Genomic DNA, 24154 nt, shown 5'->3' with positions numbered 1-24154 from the left:
TTACAGAAATTGTCACAATCAAGACATTGATGACAATACAGAAACTGAAGGTAGAGTACAGCTCAGAGAGGTACATTTTATATGTGTGTGTTTGTGTAGGCTACGTTTTTTTTCTGATACCAGTCGAGTTATGGTACTAATTCAAAATTTAAGACAGTACTTTTAGATTCTAATGTTCACATTTGTAAATATTTTAAATTAATGAGTTATAGTTAATCTACATGTTTTTTCGAAGGTTACTGGCTGTTTGACTTTCGCACTCAAAGGTGTCCTTTCATCGACCCACTTGTGTGCGAGCAGATTCACCTGTAGCAAAAGCGCCGCCACACCTCTACCTGCTGTATCATAAACACTGAAGTCCCGCCCATATTGTTAAAGCTTATTTTCTATTGGACGGTGGAGTGGACGAGCGATTCCACTGTGGAGCACCTGGTAGTCAGTCATCAGCGGGACGAAAGCGTACGTACGTACAGTGAGCTGACAACACGGCAATGCGGACGAAGAAGGGCAAAAACGAGGGGAATAGTCCGGTTTATAGAAGCCCAGCCGGTCGGGGCTTTAGTTGGTGTTAAGGCAAAATTAAGCCAGGACTTCGTCTTCGAAACCTCCGACAAAAGGACCTTAGTTTGATTTGGAAGTAGCTTCGGAGCGGATATTTCCCTGCAAAACCCTGAACCACATCCGTATTCCCAGCCCCGGTCGTATGGAATCGTCTGCTCCAAGAATGATCGCTTGAATATTTTTATACTGTATCCTTTTTCCCCCCATCACCGCTTCCCATTTTTACAGACTCGCTATGGTGGACTCCCCTACCATGAGGAAGACTTTTGTGGTCCCAGACATAAAATCATTGGATTTGTATGACTGCACTAAATCAAAAATATGCGCAAGTGTCGGATGGCTGCTGGCAAAGTCCTACGGCAGCACAGGTAGGTTTTAGTTCACACGGCAGGCCTGAATGCTATGCGTAAAGGTTGTGTTAAGACCATTTGTTGTCCAACAATTTGTTTATATTGTGTCTAACAGTGTAGCGAAAACCGGTATGTATGTAGGGGAACTGCAGTGTGTGTAGTTCAGCGATTTTCAGCACAAAGAGGCGCATATGAGCAGAGGAGCAATGCATCGTATGCGTTTTTGACACTGACACATGTCATTTGTTCTCACTCAATGGGTGGGCACATTTGGAGGTATGTGTGTCACAGAAACGGCCTCCTCCTGTAGGCCTTATCACGCTAGCCCATTCTGTCGCGTTTCCAGCCACCAGGCTTCAGTCAGAAATTGCAGGCTAGCTGCTGGGGATGTTTTTAATCCGGTTACACAGACAGGGCACACGGGGCGTATGTTTTTCCAGTATCTTTCTTTCTCCTAGTGATGGTGACAGCCCGCAGTACCCACAGTAAACGCTGGTTACTGCTTCATGTTATTTGGATCAAAAGCAGACCGTAGCTCATTGTGCGCTCAGAGAATAGACTACCAGTGCTCTTGTGCCTTATTATCAGGGGGTTTCTTTCCGTGTCCTTAGTCAGCAAATTTCAAGAAGCAACTGGGAGAAGCTTTGTAGCGCAAAACGCACACCCACAACATAACCAAAACATGTTTTCTGTACTTAACATGTAGCCTATCATAAGAATTTGTTTTGTCTCATTTTCTTGAGGCATCTCGTCAGCTTTGACCCTGAGGTGATAGCATGGCTCTTTGTTTGAGCACTCACTGGTGAAGATTAGACCTTATGAAGCAGACATCCGATGAGCCTTGTAAAGAAAAAGCCTTGATTGCTTTATTTTTTCAAAAGTAGACTACACATAATGACATAATGTGGTTATAAAAAAACAAAAGACAAACATATTACTATACTAATACATTCCTGGACCTTTTGATGTTACAGTGTATTTTTATTTTATTTTTATTTTTTAAATACAGGCATTACTTATTTTATCCTGAAATAGGTGTGAGGAGATCTTCATTTAACTTTAGCAACATGAGTTGTTTGTTTCATAATTTCAGGCAGGTCCCAGGTTTAGGACTCTGGGCTGCAGCTCATGTGTACTCTGTTAAGCACCTCAACCACACCCTATGGTTAAAGTCACTCCATACCAAGCTGCAGGAATGTAAGGACAAACACTGTTATGATGTGGAGGTTTCCTCTTGATCGAGTTCAATAGCCCTGCTGATGGTAATTTTTTTTGTAAAGCTGGGTGACATCATCTTGTCCCTTACTAGAAACCTAGCTCATTAGGACAACACAGAGCCCAGCAGGAGCCAGACAGTCATCTGGTCATGAGCCTTTTTAGGTCAGTTAGTCTATAGATAACAATGGGTGGCATTTTTAATTCCAGTCTCTTCAAAAATGGAATTTGACATGGATAACAAAGTAGTGTTTACAGTGCATTTCATATTTAGTTAGATTATTTGCTAAAAAGCTAATGTTTAACTAATTAAGGAAACCAATAACCACTTATTGAGATAAAATTTTAAAAAAATCTAGAATAAAATCAGCATCAGCGGCAATGATATGGATGGACTGAAATATTTGTGTTTGCATAACAAATGTTTCAAGCATGGCAGCACAATTTAAACAATAAAGTTTCCTACAAGATAGTTTCACTTTTGCCACAAGCAAACCCCTACGGTTAAGTTCACTGTCTTCAGTCAAGATTTTTCAAGATTTCAAGACTTCAGTCTTGTAATGTGCAACACATTGTCTCAGTGGTCAGCGCTGTTTTTCACTTCCCAGTTAAAATGCTTTTTTACATGTTGAAATATTGGGCTGCCATGATGATTTCGCTGTCTCCTTTACCCAAGGAAACATGGACCTTGTGTTTTAACAAGGAAGGAGCCTGTAGGCTGTAACTCCTCATTCTAGTAATGGACAACTCACAGTAGCTACACAGTATCTTTTCAATACGCTCTGCTCTACCTAGGGACATTTGGCTATCAGCATTTATTTTTTAATATCCATCATTACTGGTGATTTGATTAGGTTGCCACGTCTTTACATAGAACTTTCTCCTATTTCATACCAAAATGGAAATTTTGTAATAGAAGACTTGTAGGGAAAAATGCCTGTGAGTGTTGATTTGAAAGGTAAATATCTAAAATATAATGTGTATTTTCTGAAACATGTTTCGAATGTGGCTAAAAAGCAATCCAACCCATTCTCTAAGTAGTTTGCTTGTGGGTGTTAAGAGGTTAATGGACGAGATAAAATGTTGTTTTCCTTCCTGTATAGTACACTTTAACTATATCTATATTGTATATATGTATACATGCTTGCATACTAAATATACATGCGAGGGTGTTTAATGTATGAAAGTCTTGGGATATATTTTTTTTTAATATATCTTATTATATTTATAACTTATTATTTATGTCTAATATTTTCCATGCAGGGTTTAAAAAAAAAAGTTAGGCATGAATGTAATTAATTATTTACCCTTGAAGTTCTTGAAGCTGTCATGAGAAATGAGTTTCCAGATCTGAGTATGACTCAAGCTGGATGGGGCAAGAAACTTGATTTACCTGCTGAGGCTTAAGAAATACTTAATCTTATAGTGACAAGTCCAAGGGCATGACATTTATGCATTCTGTTATTCAGGTTTCCTTCTAATCATTGCCAACGTGAATTATCTGTGTTTGTTTTCCATATCTGAATAACAGGGAAACAGACTATGTCGCTGCTTAAATATTGTTTTTTATGTCCAACAATCTCTTGTTGGAGTCATCCTATGTTTTCTTTTCATAGCTATAAAACCAAACCACCTCACACTTTGACCCACTCTTACCATTACAGTAGCATATTACCTTCACATAGCTACAAAGTTGCTGGCCCATACTGAAATCCTGTTTGACTGATTACTCATCCTTTTCCAATCATTGTGACCATGGTGAGTCAGCAAGGGAGAAGGACCTGAGGAGGATGTTGGCTTGCTTTTAATGTTTACTTAAACGGTTGGGATTCCTGTTCACTATATGTTAGCCTTTCATGGCATTATACTGTTAAATGCCAAAACACCTCAAAATATTATTAAGACTTTCTCTCTTTAAAATGTACTTCGCTGTACGCTTGCCATTTAATGCAGTTTAAGCTTGTGCTATAGCAAGGTGTTGCCCATGTGATAGGATATACAGGCCTGGTAGAGGGAGCTACTGGTGATGATGTGGTGCTTGATGTATAGTGCAGAAAGTACCCTTTTTACAATAGTGATCAAATAGTACAGTATTATTTAAGAAAGGGTTAATGATACGATCTTTGTTGTAGATGGCAATAATAAATAATAAAGCTCAGATAAGGTAGTGGCATTAGCATTTTACACAGAACGAGGGGTCACGTGTGGGGTAGAATGCTACCACGGCCCCTCTCACCACTGCTTGGTTTTGGGGCAGCAAAACAGTACCTGCTTTGTTCTAAAAATGAGAGCATATAATCGCCTGTTTGATTCTTCACCACATGATGAAGATGTTATTGTATAATTTTCAATGAAAGATTTAAAAGTTAAAACCGCTTTCATTATTATAACACATATAATGCTGAGTTAAGATACAGGAATTGTAATTTTGATTGGCTTTCATTTACTGCCTAAAGATTACATGGAGAAATTTTTAAAATAAATCTCTCTTAGAGTTCCAGAAAGGCTCCCATGAGAAACCTGGACGTTTAGATAGTCATATCCAGCAGGTTGACATTCATTGTGCTAAAGCTTACACCCCAGTGTAAAGTGACAATTGGTGGATTGTGGATTTCTTCGCTTGGTTTAAATCAGTTTCGATTTCCACCTAGCAAGTGAGGTGGAGAGTTTGTATTGTTCGGTGTGTGATTACTGTAGGACAAGTGAGCATGGCTGTGAAATGACCAGCATGCTAGCTCAAATAGTCAGTGAGGTAGAGGGACATGTGGTTCCTGTTATCAGCAGGCTATCAAACGATGCAGGGCAGTACAGATGATATCTAACACAGCTGAACTGACTTTCAACCACATTAGCAAGTTCTATACATCTTACTGCATGTTTTAATAGCTTGGCCTGATTTACTTAAGAAAAAATAAATACTCGTCACTAAAATAGTGCTGTGATCTTTAAGTTTGTAACACTGCTTTCATTGTATTCTTTAGTCCCAGGTTGGTATCTAAGACATTTGGGTTAACAAAAGCACAGACCCGCTGAAGAATCGCAGTCAAAATCACAAATTGCTTGACTGGCTCTTCCTAACAAGCGTTCCTCTAGCTTACCGTCTATGATGATGTGTTTAGAAGCTTTTCGCACATTTGACTTTTACCTTTTTACTCAAACCAGTAGATAAGCATTGACCCCATGAACTATAAAAGTGACAGAGGTAGTTGCTCCTGCTTATGCAAACAAAACAAGCACATGCTTTTAATCTAAATATTCCCCTGGCAGGGCATTGATGAATATAATTGCGGCATCACAATGCAAGGCTTGGTTACAAGTATTCCAGTTCGTCATGCTTTTTGTTACCTTGTATTACTTTTAGTTTTTAAATCGGGAGTGTGCTTTACTAAATAATTGTTGCTATTTTTGCTGTGCATGTGCATAGTTTTGGGGACCTGTATAACAATTTGAAGCCTCAGTTTTCTAGCCACTTTGTTTCTGATATGTGTCACACAAAGTGATCATTCATGGACAGACTGTGTCATAGGGAAATCATTCTTTTATCGATCTTTCCAATCTCACTCAGTTGTGGCATTTGCATCCTACTTTGCCTTCTGGGCTAATTTTTTTTTCTGGTTTACCTTTTTGTCTTTTACACATTACAGTGGATTTTTTTTTCTTTTACATATACAATGCACCTATGTGACCCAAGATGATTTGTTTTTACAGCACTAAAGTAGGCACTCCAGTTTTGGCACCTGAGAGTATTTACAACAGCATGAACCATGTGGCATGACTGATCATATTGTGTGGCAACTATAGTCATCATAGGGTGAGACAAAGGGAACAGGGCATTGATTAAAGGAGGCGGCTTTTGTTTCGACAGCTGATGTCAATGGATCCATTACATGATTATATAATGATACAGCAGTTTAGTGACACCTCCCTTGTAATAATCCCTTTGTTCTTCTGTTATATATAGTCTAAGGCTCTCAAACACACACACAAACACAAGTTTTTTCCTTTCTTTTTGCAGACATACTGCTTGCGTTTAAGCAAGTCAACTTTTTTGTCCAAGAGCCTTTGAAACGGCAAGTCACATGTTTGTTTATGGTTGCACACAGAAACTGGCTGTTAGGTTTGCTGCAGAGAAACCAGTTTCAAAGGGTGTGTGTCAAGTATGTGTTTTTAGGGTAAACGTATAAAAGACAGATCATGATAACAAAGTCATTTGTGCACTAGTGTTGAAGGCTCAGATTTTTGTGTTTTTTTGCTGTTGTCATCATATTTAGTCTTTATTTTGGGTGAGAGGGTATAGCCGGTGGGTTTTATGGGCAGCACAGTGGTTGTGTGGTTAGCACTGTCGCAAAAAAAGATCCCTGGTTTGAACCCTGGTTGGGGCCTTTCTGTGGGGAGTTTACATGTTTGTTCTCCTTGTGCCTGCGTGGGTCTCCTCTGGGTACTCTGGCTTCCTACCAAAATCCAAACATGTACATGTTGGGTTAATTGGTTATTCTAAATTGGACTGGGATAAGAGGGAGATAAAGTGTATAGAATAATACACTTTATGATTGCATGCTTAAATGTAGCTTGTGGTTAAAGTGTTTTGAGTGGTCAGTAAGGGTAGAAAAGCAGTATATAAATGTGACTACATTCTTATCTAGTGATGGCTATCTTGTGTGCTGAGCAAGGTACATCCAGGGTCCATTGTGGTATTAAATTTGATGCTAATTTTGGTAAGTGGAAAAACAAACAGAATAAAATGTTGAAGCGACTGAATGTCTGTGAAGGTTCTCAGTCATCCAGGTCATCGTAGTCAAAGGAGCTTGCAAAGAAAAGCGTCTGGACTTCTTTAAGTTGCTTGTTGCTGATAAGGTGGGGCCAGGCTTCACAATGAGCTCACCCAAAACTCTGGCTGATTGGGACCCACACCCAGTTTCACACCTTGGCTCAGGCGATTAGAGGATCATCAGGGGGTCCTTTTGTCCCTCTTTGGGGGGAATACTCCCACTGAGTTTAAATCTGGGACTCTCCACCATTTGACCTTAGAACTGAAGAAGCTTCTCGGATGAGAGGTGAAACGTCTTCAAGCAACTTAAAGAAGTCCAGACGCTTTTCTTTGCAAGCTCCTTTGAAGTGACTGAATGTTGAACAAGACAAAACAATATCCCCGTACACTTGTTGTGAACATAAACATTGTCTATACACATACTTTAAACATGTTTATTCCTGGTTTATAGTTGTACAAGGCAAATCACACGGACATCTCGCTTTGGACTTTATAGACTGAAAAATAGATGTAGTTTCTAGTTTTAAAAACCGTAAAACCAAAAAAAAACGCAAAAAAACCCGCAAAAAAAACCCAAAAAAACAAACAAACCGTAAAACCAGTGCAGAAATGCCTCAAACCTGCATTATTTAATATAGTACCATTACCAGGAAACACTTGACCCCTGTTTCAATCTAGGGGGTCAATGTTGACATTGTGGATGACTATAAATACCTTGGAGTACACATTGACAATAAACTGGACTGGGCTAAAAACACCACAGCACTTTACAGGAAGGGCCAAAATCGTCTCTATTTTTTGAGGTGACTGAGGTCCTTCAACATCTGCTGGACAATGCTAAGGATTTTCTACGAGTCTGTTGGGGCCAGTGCGATCCTCTACACCGTTGCAAGCTGAGGGTCACAGATTCCAACAGACTCAATAAACTGATACGTATGGCCAGTAATGTTGTGGGGATGGAGCTGGACTCCCTTAAGGTGGTATATCAATAAAGGGGATTAATAAAGTATTCTGATTCCTCATGGGGTAACAAATTGAAGTCAGTTTGTAAAGAAGTCTCTCATAGTCTTCTTTACCTCCCTTGCTTGTAAACCTCAGTAAACTCATTCCTGATAAGATCATAGGCTTAAATGTTAGTGTATGGTTTACTGTGTGACTGACATGTCACTAGCACACTTTGCCCCTTGGTTTCACTGTTAGATCTGTTATGTCTGGTCTGGTATAGTTGTGTATGCTCTGGCAATACTGTTGCGCACATGTCTGTAATAGAACCACTACTAGAAACTTTTTTTTTTTAATATTAACCATTTGTGTCTTTTTTTCCTCTCTCTGTAGAAAATGTCCCTGCAGAGCTGCGTGACCCTTTCTACTGTGACCAGTATGAACAGGAGCACCTTAAACCTCCAGTAACACACCTCCTGCAGTCATCAGAGCTCTACTGTCGCACCTACAACATATTACTGGGTAGTACTGCAACTGAGGCTCAGCCAAAAGATAACGCCACCCTGCTGCAGCTTCTAACTCAGAGAGGCGTCGTTGCCAAAGACCAGGACACAACAGTGACTGATGCTGACCTCCGACATAAACCCATCAAAATGGTAAAATGATGAAACTGTCTGGGTGATGGGGAGGGTGAAATGCTTTTGTCTATTATCCTTGGGATTCTTCTCGTTAGACCAGATTCTCTGCTATGCAGAACTCTGTAGGAAAGCACATAGGTTCAAGTTCGCTTGGTTTCTGATATAGGGCCATGTTTATGCTTTGATTCTAGGGATTAAAGGGCATCAAAAAGACCCCCTACTCATTCAGCCCTTCCCCCACTCCCCAAGCTCATCCCAGAGGATGAGTGGATCCAGCTGCTAGGACAAGAGCAGTCATGGTCACATGAGGAATAACCACTTTACTTTAAGGGTGTGTGTGTGAGAGAGATGATCTAGATACAATAGATGGTTCAGATCAGAATAATAGCTTAACAATTTTGATGAAACATTAGCTGTTGTGTGTTAAGAGAATTCTCTGGGTTGGCTGTGTGAGTCAAATCAAGAGAAACAGGTTTATCCTCTTAGCTCTTAACAATAGATTTCCTTCTCGCTTTCTTTCTTCCTGCTTGCTTAGTTCTTGTTCAAACATAATATAGTCATGTGTTCTTCAATGTGGATAAAAAAAAACTGCAGCTGGCTAATATGTTTTTGCTAAAACTACAGGCTGAAATAAAGGGAAATCTTTTTATTTAAGGTAATATGCATTTCTTTTCTGCCCCAGCTGGCACAACAACTTTCAAATGTAAAGTAGTCTTCCCTTTTTACAGATTACTATCCTTCTCATGGAATGGTATACAATGAAAATTCCCCAGCCATCTTGGTTTATGTACACACAGGCTGTTTTTGAAAGCTAAGCAGGGACTCTCCAAGGATTAGTAAGGAAAATGGTGTTATGTTAGGTGAATGCTGGTTGCTTCACCGTTCCTGTTTGCTGGCCAAAGGAGCAGGTACTTCCCTGCTGATGGCACAGTTGTAATGAGAACCTCAGGTTTTTGCTTGAAATGGGCTTATGCATTGTTTTGTTTTGTTTTTCTCAGCAATACTGCTGAGAATTTGAGTCCTCATTAAGAGTAGAACCTGATAAAAATCCAAATTTAGATGTCATATTGTTGAACAGATGCACCTATAAATCTGACCCAATTAATGTGAATGCTGCCTTTTTCTTGACTTGGAGCGAGAGAGTGTTTTTTAAAGATAAAAGATACAAAGCAAGATGAATAATGGTAAAAACAGAACCATCCTCTAAAGGGGCTTTGCTAGTTTATTTTTACATAGTATTTTTCCTACTTGTGCTCTGGTGAAAGCTTTAACGAAATAAAAGGAAGAATAAATAGTGTCACATGCACCTTCACTTGTACCGACTCTGAGATCACATAGTTGTTATATCAGATCAGTGAAGGACTTTCTTTTATAAACATGCTTGCTCTTTGCAGGTTTTCTGACATCACCTGCAACAATATCAGTACCCTGAGCTGACATCACACATTCTGATGATTATGATGATAATTTAATGTCAAAAATCTTAAAATTCAATTTTTTTCCACTTGTAATCACTGTAATAATGGCTACGGTTATGATTTCTACTGGGATTATTAAATCCAGTAATAACTGCCTAATGAGACATGCCTCTTTCATGTATCATGTTGCTGTAGTTTCTGAGCATACAAATGTCTCAGCTTGCCTGCCATGTAACTTAGCTCTGAATGAGGTTTCCAGGTCAGGAAATGGTACCTCTTAACTGTAAATCCTAAATTTGTTATTTGGCTGTTACTGTTAATGCTGCATTTGCTGTTTTGCTCCTTTAGTGTATGAGCTTTCCAGTAGCTGTTTGGCTTCTCTTTGGGCTTGTCGCCACTGACTGGCACTGCAGCTACAGTGTGGCAAGCAATGAAAGTGGGTCATGCTGCAGCAATAGAAGGATGGGGCATCATTGTGGGTCTTGGCCAGTAAACGGCTTTGCAGCAGCAATCTGCTGCAGGACTGCTGTATATTAAAGCTTCACATATTTGAGTCAGACAAGGTAGATAACATGCTACATGCATTTAAAAGCATGTAGAGTCATGCTTGTAGTTGACTGCACACTGGTGCCTGTTATTCTGCAAAGCCATCAACTGTTATTGACTTTTTACACTGTTATTGGTAAATCGTACACAAATTCATATTATTGCTGCTGTTAGCTAATCATTGTGTTTGCTAATCGTGTAAATCCAGCGTTGCAGGTTCATCATAAGCCGTAAGGACACATTGGGTGCTGGCTGGAGTTCATGCATCAGGACTGGAGTAGAATGCCACTGACCTAATCAAAGTAGGGCAAAAAAGCTAACAGATGGTTAAAGATAAAAGCTAACCTAATGCATACAGAACTGTAAGTTATCAATTATTCTCTCATCCCATTTTAAATCCATAGACATTAATATGGAGTTGGAACCATTTGCAGCTATAATAAGTTTCACTATTCTAGAAAGGTTTCTACAAGATTTTGAGTTGTTTGTGAGAATATTCAGAGGAGCATTTGTGAGCTCAGACACTGCTGTTGGGTGAGGGAGTCTGGCCAATGTTCTAATTCATCCCAAAGGTGTTTGAGGTTGAGGTCTGTACGGCCCAGTCAAGTTATTCAACAACAAACTCATCCGGCCATGCCTTTATGGACTTTGCTTTGTATACTGGCAACAGTCATGCTGGAATATAAAGGGGCCTTTCCCAAACTGTTCTCAAGAAGTTGGAAAAATTGTCCAACATGTTTTGGTAACTGAAGCATTAGATTTCCCTTCACTGCTCCAGAGTCCAGTGGTGAGATAGTATTAATGTGTCTATGTTAGATGGAGGAATCGTAACACAAAAAAACCTACTTAGAATTCCTTGGAATTGGGTTCAAATCCTGCAGCCGCCTCCACCCCATTACTTGTGTCCTATGTGTAATGAATTATATGTCCTGCTACTAACTGTTCTTCTGGTCCACTACTTCTGATGGTTGCCCAGCCCCCATCACTCCTCAGATTGGGGATAAAGATCTTTGAAGATTAGAGATAATCTGCCATGCAGACTGAGTGCAATCATCCACTATCGCATGACATGCCAGAGATGACCACTGACTCACCAGGCACCTAACCTACCTCACAATATGAAACATATTGGTTAAATTTGTTTCTGTAACAATAGATTCTAATTCTAATCTATATGTAATATTACTATAGATACTGTGTCGATTCCCACAGCGCTAAAGTAAGTCATGTAGCTATAATGCTGCTAAACCTCTTCCTGGTCTCCTGTTGGTTTTGGATGGCAGTGACACTTTGTCTTAAATCATAGTGCTGTGCTGGCAGGTTTTCTGGTCAAGTGAGCATCATTCAGGAGCTTAACTGAAATTAGATGTGGCAGACTATCTGAAACACTAACCATCATCTTGCACATTTATTCTGCTTTGGGCTTCTGTTGAATGATAACTAATGTGTTGTAATGAAACTTGTTTACAGTATACAAAATTACTTTTTTTATGCAGCTTTTCTACACTTGTCTCTACTTGCTTAGGTATACATAGGTATACAGTTCATATACATATGGATGTTCATACTATAACCCCTTTCTAAAATCCCTTTCTGGGCCCCAGCCCTCCCTGATCCCCTATTTTTCTCCCCATCAGGTGGCACCAAGCAGGGTAGGGAATGGGGTTAAGTCATATTTCAGACGTAATCAGATTTTTCCCTCATCATAATCTCACATAATGCTTAACAAGATGCCTTTTCCATTCTTTGTTTATCTGAGTTGCATATATAGACATGCAAACAGAGTTTCCAAATAATCCCATAAAATTCCATGTTGATCGGGTTAATTTGTGGCCTATTAATTTTTTGTCTGTGTGTCACATTGGTTTAAGGGGCATGGATGTTTTTTAAGAGCTAGGACTAAGCCAGGAGCAGAGAGCAGTGCTGCAGTCAGGCTTGTACTGAGATGCATTATGGGTCAGCTGGTTGGTTGTTATGGTGATCTGGCAGGCTCTGTGCTGTGTGTTTGAGTTGCTCCTCTCATTAGGGAGACTTGTGATTTAGCTTAGTGAGCTCTCCTGGGTGTGCAATGGGAAATCCACTAGCAGCACCCCCTCCTTTATCTCCTTTCATTCTCCCATTTTTTCCATGATTTACCCTCTGAATAATTACTGTAGGCATAACATCGGAGTCAGCCACTCTCAATAGTTCTGTCATGCATTTGTTCTTTTTCTCTCAGTCATCTTCTTATCACACTGTGGTAATAGCTCCAACCTATGATTACACACTTTGCGGCTAAAAGCAAAAATGTTATATCATTTTGCTTTCATGGCAGAGCATAGTTACTGGCAAAATTTACTGGTTGTTAGGAAAATACAAGTGAACCATTGCTTATCAATATTCCAATATTTTATGATTAAAAAATGTATAATATGTAATCTTACATGATGATGATGATGATGATGATGATGATGATGATGATGATGATGATAATAATATAATTGATGTTTAACGCAGTGGACATTTTTATGTTTGGCTCACATTGACTCATTCATACAAAAATAAATAAATTACATTTTCTAAGGATCTGTATTTTGAACTACAGAATCCTGTTAAACCATGTTAATATAATCAATTTATTTCCAATTCTTACAATGTTGGAATGATCAGTACTAAGTAATTATATTCTGAATCCCTATTCGTTTTGGTTTTTGTAGGAACATTTATTGCTTTGATGTTTCAGCCCTGCAGTCCCTGTATTAGGCAGGACACACAGAAGCAGTAACACTAGTGCTGGCAACAGTGGTTGGCAAGCAGGTCACTCAGGGCCACACTGCTCACAGAAACAGACTACAGCACATCCAGAGAGCTTTGACCAATATTATCTGGCAAGCTTTTGCTGGCATACCCCACTCAGGCACTGTATGTGTTCAGGTCAGCACTTTACATCAGGGATCAGTACACAGATATGCACACAGCTGGACTGCCCCTGCCACCCATCTGGGGCTACACAAGAGTTTAAGAGGAAAAGAATCTCTGAAGTTGTAAGTAGTGAAAGGCGGCAGGCACTGATTTGCACATATTAAGCTCCAAATTGTTGACAAGATTTTGAAGGAATGGCCCCACAGTATGTTTTAATCGGCCTTTTGCCTCTCTGCTAGCCTGACTTAATTATTGTAACAAGCCTGTTATTGCAGTTACCTATTAATGGAGAGATTGGCACCCAACTGTACTGTTGAAAGGCAATTTAAAAGGATATAGATAAACAAGATAAATTAAAAAAAAAGGTTCATATATGTTTTCAATTTGTTTACAAGTGTTTAGCTTATTGTATATGAGAAGCTAGCAGAAAGAGAGTGCTGCTGGCATTACTCACTCAGATGACGAGAAAGGGCAAGAGAAAGGTGGCCACAGTGGCACATTCTAAAACTGAACAAATTTATTAGCAATTTGTATAAACAAAGTAGAACTAATATTCTGAACAATTATGAATATAGCGGGAATTGCATAAATTAAAAAATTGTTCAACTATTATAATTTGCAGCAGTAACAAGGTTGACTATAAGATAGTGTTGTACTCTTTGCTTTGCTGTGTTTGTACCCTACAGTACAAACAGAGCACAACGTCTAATAAGTTAACAGGTTTATAGAGTTAAAGGTTTCACTCTAGCTGAGCTGATAATGTTACTGGAACATTTTAACAGGCTTTGCCTGTAAGTTCTGTCTTACAGGCAAAGTTGTTAATGTGTTTTATCTATTAACCAGAGCTCTGTAATGGTCTTGTCTAAGTAGGTAACTTCAAATTGTGATTGTTAAATACATTTAAGTACGTTTTCTTTCTTCTTCTTCTTTTTTGCTTGATTGTATTTGAGTGGGGAAAATCAAGGTTTTATAACCATTTTGTGTGTCAAAAATACATTCGGTCACAAGCACCTGTTTCTTAAAGAGAATGGTGTTCTTTGTTACGCTTCCTGGTGATCTAGTTACAACACATTTTGTCCTGCAGTCTCTCACATATGAGTCATACAGAACTATTTCACTGTGCAAAAGAGAAAGGGAAATGGCTCAAAGAAGGCAAATAAAGGGAAAGCAGGTAAGGAATGGCAATCTTGCAGACCATGTGTTCACCTGCTACAGGTCCAGTGCCTCTTTAATGATTTAATGAGAGTATAAACATGAGTCCAAAGGTCTTCCACATCTACTGATGTGTGTGTGCTTACTTGTTGAGAGCTGTTGTTAGTTTCTGCTGACTCATAACTGGCTTCTAGTGACCTCTGGAGGGTGTTTCATGTAAATACTGGTAGTGGTGCATTGTATTTTGCTGTAAGGACCATGCTAGAAAAGGATCCAACATTACTGTCTTAACTGTAATTGATTGATGCTGCCCAGGGTCATTGCTCTTCACTTCCTTTTTTTTTCTCCTTCCCATGTGATTTGGTGAAGAGTGCTCATCTGGCAGTGATGGATGCTTTGATGGCTGTGGGAGCCATGGAGACAGTGACTGCGGTGAAGACATGTAGTTCTGCTGAGCTCCTGGGAAAAGCAGCCAGCTGGGAAGATGCTCTGCTTCACTGGGTTAATGAGGTAAGGAACAGGCCAAAGAAAACAATGTCTTTTTCAGAAAAACACCTAATTTTCTTTCAGAAGATGTTCTTGGTTCAACATTTGTATGAGCACTAAGTTAGTAGATTAACTGGTGACTAATGAACTGTAATTCTCTAAACTTTGTTTTTATATGCTTGTTTCTGACTTTGTGAACACACGGCACAAAAGAATGTGGAAATGATTTTCTCTTGTTATTATGCTATTAGTTGAACCAGAATCTGAGAGAACGTACTGAAGGAGCCCAGAATGACTTGTCTGAGACCATTACAGACCCCCAACCTGTTCAACCATCAGTGAGTACTGCATTAAATATTCAGTGTATTGTCACTGTTATTGTATTGTTATTTCTATCCAGAAATGTGTGATATTCTTGATGGGATTATGCAGTCAGGGCAGGTCTGTTTCGTTTAGGTTTTTTGGGGGAACAGGGTGTATATACATGGGTGTAGTCAGCAATTTTTGCAATTTTAATGACGTCAGTTGCTGTTGCAAATCAGGTGGAGTCAGGTGTAGCTTGGCACAATATTCTAGACAGGGTTTTGTGGCACTAATCCAGAATTATCAGTTGGTGGGGCTCAGCTTCTATAATGAACAATTACGTGTGTTCTGCTCAAACCTTTAAGTTGCAGTGGGTGAAAGTGAAACGGGTATCTAAGAAATGGAAGGAAACTTTTTTGTTTTACACAAAAAATGCACAACACAGGAAAATGTCTATTTGTGACAGACAAATGCTGTAAAATCATAGAAATAATATATTGCCAGTGTGCAAACAGTGTAGGTTCCATAATAAAAAATACATTTGAATTTTGATAGATTAAATTCAGTGGTTGCCTCATCTTCTGCATATTTGATAAGAGCTTTTTGTTCAATAAAAAAAAGTTTACATGAAAAATATCATGCTTTGTCCAGTCAGAACAAAACCTTCCAGCTGCTACATTAGTATTCAGAAACTTTCACCCTGTTTTGGAGACAAACGAAATTATTATAAAAGAAGCTAATTTTTGTTTTTGCTTCCTATTTCTACTTCCTTACTCTATCAATCCTAACAAGTCTTGGTTGATATATTAAAACAAGGACAAGGTGGGAATTGCTTTTTCAAGATGGCTGTCTTGCCATTTCGCGTAAATAAAGTAGTCACAACCCTTTGTTTTTCTAGTTCTTCCACTCTTGGCTTAATATGTCTCCCTGTACTCCTGTTCTCCATTTCCTTCTATTTCCTGTCTCTCCCCCGCCCCAATCTGACAGTGTCCTACTCGCTGGTACTGGAAACTTGTTCCTGTAAGTTCCCTCCTTTCCTCTGCTTCCTCCCCTTGTCCCTCCATCCTTCCAGTGTCTTCATCAAATTTATCAGGAAATATCTGATGGTCAGGTTTGTTTGTTTCTTCCCCAAATGTGATGTGGGAATGCATTGTGCATCACATCCTAGTAAGCATTAAATTGCACTTAACAGCATAAGTGTGATAGATTTGGGCTGTGACAATAGCTCTAAAGACATTGTTTGTGGAGACGTGTGGTGCATGAATAGCAGTCTTTTTTTTTTTTTTCTTTTTTCTTTTTTTAACTGATCATCTGAAACTGCCATGTTCAAGTTTTTCTCAAGTGTGGGGCAAAGATGTCTGTATGTGTTTATGAGAGGAACAGAAAGGCTTCTAATCCACTGGTTCACTGCCACAGTGGGCTGTTTTGTCTGTATACTATAGCTGTACCTGAAACATTTTCTCTCTTTCTGAGATCTAATCTCTTTCTTTCATTCTGTCTCCTGAGACCTTCACTTGACCCACTTTTTCTGAAGAAAAAACCCCTTTCTTTCTGCTCCAGTTCAGTCACTCTCTCTGCATCTGCAGTTTGTTCACATTTGCGCTCTCCTTTTCACATCGGTTTAGCATGACCTTTCTTTATTTCATTTGTTGCTTTTAATTTTGCAATCACTTTTTATTATTGTGTATCACTGTGTGTCTGCTTAGGAGCATTTACCTATGTTTGATAAACTTGATGGTTGATGGCATGAACTAATATGTGAAATTTATAAAATTACATTCAACATTGTGTGTGATTTGTCTTTTTTCTTTCTCTTTTTTCTTTTTTCTTTTTTTTTTTTTTTTTTAGCTCCGCTATAGGAAGGATAAAATTCAGTCCAAACTAAAGCCAGTTTTTCCAGTAGTGAATGAAGTTAAAGACCTGTCCAGTGGATGTGCTGTTGCTGCCGTCATACATTACTATTGCCCCGGCCTTCTGAGACTTGAAGGTACCAACAAACATTCTAACAGAATGCTGCAAAAATGACCTTTAGAACCTGAGACATTTGTGAAAATTAAATTTTTTTTCTCATCTCTCTGTTAGATGTTTGTATGAAGGATTCCATGTCTGTAGCAGATAGCTTGTACAACCTGCAATTCATCTGTGAATTTTGTGACAGCTGCCTAAAGAGCTGCTGTCACTTGGCACTGGAGGACATGTTATATACACCACAGGAACTTCAGGTACTTTCAGTCTGGATCACTGATGAACAAAAAATATATTCACACAAATACTGTGTTATCTTTTGAGTGCTTGATTTATTTTCTGGGATTTAGATGAACTTGCTGAGCTTCCTGGCAGAACTGCTTAGCTGGTTTGAAGTACAAAGACCAGAATTTGTGCAGCCAATAGATATGTTAAGTAAGTCTCACTGATTTGCGGTCCTTTCTAAATATTGTTTAACACGAACATATATTTCATATATATCATATATAATTGATATATTTTAAAAAGTCTGTTTGTGGCTTTTCTTTTGTCAGGCGAATCTACACCAGTAACACCAAGCAGCTTGAGTGATAACAGGTACAGAAGCTTTCTGGGTGTGATTTTGCTGTTGTAGTAGACTAAGGGCAACGTATTATTTAGACAATACCGTCATTTAAGTGAAGTATTTTTGTTTTCAGTACCTCCCCCTCTATATTCAAGAAGCCTTTCCTCCCGATTTCTTCTTCTGCATCAGGTAAGATGAAGACTATGGTCAGCCATCATTACATTTAGCTACATAAGCATTTTACAGTGTGGTTCACTTATTTCCTTCAATCCATGTTTGTCTTTTAGTTGTGTCTTGTGCTGTTTGATAGTCTTGTTTTCTTATTTGGATAGACATTCGAAACTTTTTGTAAATGTTTTCCCTTTAATTTCTGTGTTCCATTTTTTTTGCATCCCGGTGTTGTTTGCATGCCTTTACATGTCTGTGTATGTCCCATTGTACTCAGGATCTTTGACTCAGTCTACCTCAATGTCTCATATAGAAGGAGCTGGAAAGACATGGAGCAAGAAACCTCTGAGGTAGGACTAGCATATTCTGGACTGGTTTAAGCATTTTATTTTATTTTTTTTTAATGTGCTCATGCTTGTGTTTTCTTTTTTGTTTTGTTTGTTGTTGGGGGTTTTTTTTTATTTTTTTTTAAGCCGGCCATTGTCAGCAGTATCCTTCAGCATTCCTTTTGGGCTAGACAGCGACGTAGACATTGTGATGGGCAACCCTGTAATAACCCGCTCTGTGAGCTCAGATCAGCTGAACCCAGCTGGTCAAAATATGGCAAGGGTGCCCTACACCCCTCCCGAAGACCTCAGTCATTTGCTTAGCAAACCTTCAGGACCTAATGGTCCACAGAGAGCATCCTGGGCCACCCAGACTCCCACTGTTCCTAAGTTGGCAGAGGAGAATGACCTCGGGACAAGTGAAACAGGAGAGCTGCCTACAATTGAAGAGGCTCTTCAGATTATTCACAATGAAAGCAAAATGGAGCCTCGTTTACACCCTGATGGTGCTCCTGACGGCTTCTACCTCCACTCTCCTGATGATCCTGCTAGTTCTCGCTATAATGGCAATTTACCACCAATCAGCTCCTCTGCACCAGCCCGCTCAGGAATGATGTATCGGCCAACAGGAGAGTCCAGCGAATCCACTCGCACTAGAAACACTTCTGAATGTTCACGAGATGATGACTCAGTTTTGAGAGACGGTAGTGTGGATTCAGATGCATCAGAAGACATGCCTAAAGCTCAGTCCACTCCATCAACACCCGGTGCTGCAGGTGGTGCTGCTATTAGAGCTGGTAAGGAGGTTCCTGACAGTGGTGTGAAGATGACCAGTTTTGCAGAAAGGAAAAAGAAACAGATTACTGATTCTCCAAAATCTAGTGATTCTCCTCAGATGACATCATGGGCACAGAAGTCTGAAGAAAGCCCCAGCAAGAGCCCACAGCTGAATAATGAGATGTCGGAGTTGGGGGTTCGGCTTGAAGAAAAGCGCAAAGCCATCGAAGCTCAGAAGAAACGCATTGAGGCCATTTTTGCAAAGCATAGGCAGAGACTAGGAAAGAGTGCCTTTCTGCAGTTAAAGAAAGAACACCGTGAGGATGAAGGTGAGGGGAAAGGAGAGGATGGCCAGGTCAGTACCTCATTCACAGAAGAAGACCTCTCTCGCACACTTGAAGAGCGGCTAGCACGAATCGAATTGGAAGATCAACAGGAACAAGATGAAGAGCACCCCACAGTGGAAGATGAGGGTAATGTTAAAAGAGGACTTGCGCTCAACAAGCAGGTCAAAGAAAAGGCAGGTACACCAGGAGAGAAGCACCATGGGACACCTACTGACAAAGTGGTTGCTCCTTTAGGGGACTATAACAACGCAGTGTCCAAGCTAACTGCAGCTCTTAGCTCCCTGCAAAGTGACATGCAACGACTGACTGAGCAGCAAAATCAGCTAATGAAGAAAAAACCGTCACCTTCCAATAACAAGTCTTGGGTTATTCCAACCAGCCCTAAAACCTCCACCTCAGCCCCTCCTCCTGCACGCCTGTCACGAGAAACCACTCGAGATTTAAATTCGGCCTCCTCTTCTCCGTCTCCATCACGCAAAATCACAAACCACACCACTTCTCCTAAATCTCCTCATGTACATCGAAGAGCCCAGTCTGTACCTCCTAAAAGCCCAAAACACAGTCGTCCATCAGACACTAAAGTCCCCTCCCTGTCGAGGGTTCTTACCCCACCTACAAATGTAGACCGCATCCCCCATCTTCGTCGTGTAAATCCCTGGCAATCTCAAGTACAGACTTCATCCTCATTCTCCATTGGTGACTCCGGTAGCCTAGATGAGCTGCGCTCATTAGGACCAACTCCTGTGCCAACAACTACACTGACCCCAATACCAGCTTCTACCCCAACTCCAGGTCCTGGTGCAGATGACGGCCTGTCAGAAGTAGGCTCCAATGATGGACAAAGTATATTTAGTATGGACCTTGAGGTCGGGTCCAATCATGGTCCATTGACTAGAAAGGAAGGCGTTGCAGGAGGTGGCTACAGCTCTGGTGCCCCATCTGAATGTTCTTTTGAGAGTGATGCACCTGCAGGGATGTTGAATGGCAAACGCAGTAGCCTGATAGAGATCTCACTGTCTGCCTTGGGAGGAGATGGTGAGGAGGATGACCAAGTGCCTGATGCTCTCTCTGACTCAATGAGTGACCTCACAGAGGCAGAGAATAAAGCAGCAGTTGGTTTCTTTTTCAAGGTTGGTGGCTGACACATATTTTCACAGTATATATCTGCATAGAAAGTGTGCTATAATTGGTGTGCATTCATCCCTTTTTATTATTAGGATGACAAAGATCGACCGGAGGATGAAATGGCTCAGCGAAAAGCAGCTTTTCTTGAAAAACAGCAGAAGAGAACAGAAGAGATGAAAAGACGAAAACTTGAGCAGGAAAAAGAAAAAGAATCAAAGTGAGACCAGTTTCTGAATATCTTTAACTTAATCATTTTTTTTTATTTTAAGCAGCCAAAGGGTGCACATAATTTGGATTTAATAATTTATTGTTCTGTGTTTTATGACTCGAATTGTTGCTATCATTAATCCCATAATTCAGTCTTGTTGCATTTCATAATGTGGCGTTACACATTAAAGGTCTTACACTTCATTTTTAGCAAGCCCCAGTGGATGATCATTGAAGGCTGGGGCAGTAAAAATGAGGACAGACCACAGACCCCAGGTACTCCTCCCAAAACCCCACCAGCAGAAGGCACTCCTCAACGTAGAGGAGACTTCACTAAGCAGGAATATGAGAGGAGACAGCAATTGAAGATCATGGAAGACTTGGACAAGGTTCTGAAGCAGAAACCCACTACAGTGCGTGGTGTCAAGAAGCAGAGACCTAAGACTATGTTCAGAGATGACTCTGTGCTCTCTCAGAGTCCTGTCAAAGGTTTCATGGGTAAGTACTTCTGACTTTAACCAGTAAAATTCCCGGCTTTTGTATTCTCTCTTCCTATGCTCACATGTACAATATTTCCTACTTGTAGGCACTAAGCTCAACAAGGTATACTCCCATTCATCCATGAACCTGTCCTCCATGGCTAATGACCCTGGCGGTATGACCGTCAGGAAGTCACCCAGGTAACCTGCAAATTGATAATGACTTGATGTATTTTCTTTTTTTAAATGGTTAAAAAGTGGGAAGCACAGAATTTAGCCTGAAACATTGAAATTTAGCCTGTGTTTAAAGTCTCCACTCCAAACTATATACCAGTTTTTAAATTGTGTTGATAGGCCAAGTAAAAAAAAAAGCGTTTTTTGTTTTGTTTTGTTTTGTTTGTTTTCTTCTGAATACTACCGTCACATTTAGTGCGAGAAGAAAACTGCAATCGAAAAATCATATTGCAGCATGTGACATTAGGTTGTTAAGGAAGAGGAGAAAGTTTTAGGAGCGATGGTAGCGAGTGAGCAAGAGAGAGAGTGATATTGATAGCGAGTTTTGATAGTTGAGAAATTTGTGACGTTTAGCGTGTTTGGAGTGTAGTTGGTGTGTAGTCATTGTTTTGTGTGTCAAAATAATGAGTGCACTGTTGAATGTCACATTTGCTAGCCAAAAGCCATTAAAGGTAGATTGAAATGTAAGTGTTGTCTCCAGGTGGAAAACAGGAGGAATGTTGACAGGTCTGCAGGTATTATCCCTGTGATATGCGCCTCTCTTTTTGTAGTTTTTTTTTTTAATTTCACAAATAATTTGTATGGCACCTTATTGTTCTGTAATTTTATTTTTAGAAATAGTTTTAAATGGTTGTACAAAAGACACCTGAGGTATTGCATGCATTTTTAGGTAAATAGTTACATATAGCTTTGCTGTTTGCAAAATTTGTACATTTTTTTTTTAAATGTACAATTTCTGTTTGCATTTTAAGTTATGAAAATGATTTGTTAAACATGTTTTTTGCTTTCACAGTAAAAAAATTTTCCTACTTTGATTTTATTATTTTTCTGTGATTTTTAGATCATTTGTGTTAATACAGTAAGTCAAAATTGAAAAAAAAAATGACTGTAGATTTAGACATGTGAGGTTGTGCTGAAAAGAATGATATCAAATAAGGTAAGGTCAATAGTTTTTAAAGTTGAAATATTAAGGTAAAATCAAAAGTACTGAAAAACAGCCAATTTAACCTTGGACCCCAGAGGGTTAAAGTTTAAAATATTTAATAAGTGGGTGTTCTTGTATCATTGATACCAAATATAGATGCAGTTTAGTCTGTGTTATCAGGTGCAAATGAAAAATAAAGCCTCAAAATGTAAAAAATGCTTCCTCTGTTATCTCTCTAGTCGTTCACACTCTCCTGCCCGATCACGGGGAAGGTCCCCAGGACGAATTGGTGTTCAGAATGGAGAGAAGGACTGGGAGACTGGCTCCGCTATTTCCTCCCCTGCTTCTATCCCAGAATATACAGGTCAGTCATAATTTCCACACAAAAAATTGTAAAAATGAATGCTGCAAGCATTGTTTTGTTTGCTTTATAGCATTTGGAAATGTTGTGTTTTGCAGGACCAAAGCTGTACAAGGAGCCTAGCTTTAAGTCCAACAAATTCATCATCCATAATGCTATCACTCGTTGCTGCCTGGCTGGGAAGGTCAATGAACCACAGAAAAACAAGATTGTAGAGGTAAACCATCCCGCTGTGTCAGAGTCCAACAAAAAGCTACACCCTAATTAGGTTATGTAACGCACTTAAAGCCAGGTTTATACATGTTTGGGTTTGGGTTGTCCCAGACAAAAGCTGCTCAACATGAAGGAACTATAGTGATTTTTTAACTTGTGGCTTCCAAATGGTGATACTATGTTAAAAGATGGCTGTTGTAATAGACTTCCAACCAAAAGGCTGTCTGGGAAAAATTCTGATAGTATCAGAAATTTTAAATGACCATCTCACAATGTCACTGCTGCCACGACCTATTTGTCAACAATTCAACATACAGTGATGCACAGATCATTTTGTGAAAAGACAAAACAAATTGAAGATGGAGGTAAAACATGCAAAACAATATGTTTGAGGTGGTGGCAAAAGTGTGGCGGCAAAACCTTTGTGTAATATGACTACCAGCTGTTGTTATGAATACCCTAAGGAGGATGTAGCATGTAAAAATAAGTTGGTATTATCATAACACAACCTGCATGCATCAAACCTAATGTCCTCCCCAAGTTGATTAGGTCCATATACTTATTCTTTTCTCTATATCTCTCTTTTCAGGAAATGGAGAAGAGCACAGCCAATCACTTTCTTATCCTCTTCAGAGATTCCAGCTGCCAATTCAGAGCGGTTTATACCATGAACCCTGAAACCGATGAGATGGCACGGCTAACTGGCATTGGCCCGCGAGTCATCACGCTTGATATGGTTGAGTCCATTTACAAGTACAGCTCAGACCGCAAGCAGTTCACCGTCATCCCGTCCAAAACCATGTCCATGAGTGTTGACGCTTTCACCATCCCTGGCCATTTTTGGCAAAAGCGCCCAGGAACTCCCAAAAAGTTTGGCACTCCCAAATAAAGACTTATCCAATAAAGGTAGAGGTGCTTTTCAGGGAATCCATTCCCAACTTGACTTTTCATTTCCCTTGATTTTGGCCAGTGTGGCAGTTGAGATTGTTATTCAGTTAGAATAACAGAAAACAGATTGACTGACTTTGGACAGCTATCCACGTGGAGCTACCACTACATGCTAAGTGAATGGGCCAAGCACCTACTCACTCAGCCAGTGTGCTTAGAATAGTTTATCTCTGGTCTACCTAGATTGTAAAATAATGCAACTGATTCAGGACAACAACTCTCTCTACCCCCCCC

At 39.7% G+C, this 24154-nt stretch overlaps 1 protein-coding gene across 3 annotated transcripts; it reads left to right on the top strand.

The window, feature by feature from the left end:
- The first annotated feature begins 409 nt into the window (after nucleotides 1-409).
- camsap3 (calmodulin regulated spectrin-associated protein family, member 3) lies at nucleotides 410-24148 on the top strand. 3 transcript variants are annotated; one of them, XM_005939864.3, is made up of 18 exons: nucleotides 410-929; nucleotides 8230-8492; nucleotides 14861-15001; nucleotides 15229-15315; nucleotides 16268-16300; nucleotides 17129-17267; nucleotides 17363-17502; nucleotides 17596-17680; nucleotides 17800-17842; nucleotides 17944-17999; nucleotides 18292-18328; nucleotides 18452-20558; nucleotides 20646-20770; nucleotides 20972-21258; nucleotides 21347-21440; nucleotides 22638-22762; nucleotides 22858-22976; nucleotides 23562-24148. In XM_005939864.3, exons 1-18 carry the CDS (start codon nucleotides 797-799, stop codon nucleotides 23859-23861), a joined length of 4314 nt encoding a protein of 1437 aa, XP_005939926.1. In that variant the 5' UTR covers nucleotides 410-796; the 3' UTR covers nucleotides 23862-24148. The 3 variants fall into 3 exon arrangements, with proteins under 3 accessions (XP_005939926.1, XP_005939924.1, XP_005939925.1); XM_005939862.3 differs by having other exon boundaries at nucleotides 18256-18328; XM_005939863.3 differs by lacking the exon at nucleotides 16268-16300 and having other exon boundaries at nucleotides 411-929; nucleotides 18256-18328.
- Nucleotides 24149-24154: the final 6 nt, after the last annotated feature.

Source organism: Haplochromis burtoni, unplaced genomic scaffold (assembly GCF_018398535.1).
Source record: "Haplochromis burtoni strain Fernald_Lab_line unplaced genomic scaffold, NCSU_Asbu1 Contig_21, whole genome shotgun sequence".
NCBI lineage: Eukaryota > Metazoa > Chordata > Actinopteri > Cichliformes > Cichlidae > Haplochromis > Haplochromis burtoni.
This window is presented reverse-complemented; position numbering and strand designations above follow the sequence as displayed.

Excerpts from the sequence above, each read along its gene's own strand:
- camsap3 (XM_005939862.3), top strand. The coding sequence starts at position 797 with ATGGTGGACTCCCCTACCATGAGGAAGACTTTTGTGGTCCCAGACATA. Across the intron at positions 16,301-17,128 it reads GGTACTGGAAACTTGTTCCT|CTCCGCTATAGGAAGGATAA; the intron begins GTAAGTTCCCTC and ends TTTTTTTTTTAG. Across the intron at positions 18,000-18,255 it reads GATTTCTTCTTCTGCATCAG|GATCTTTGACTCAGTCTACC; the intron begins GTAAGATGAAGA and ends CATTGTACTCAG.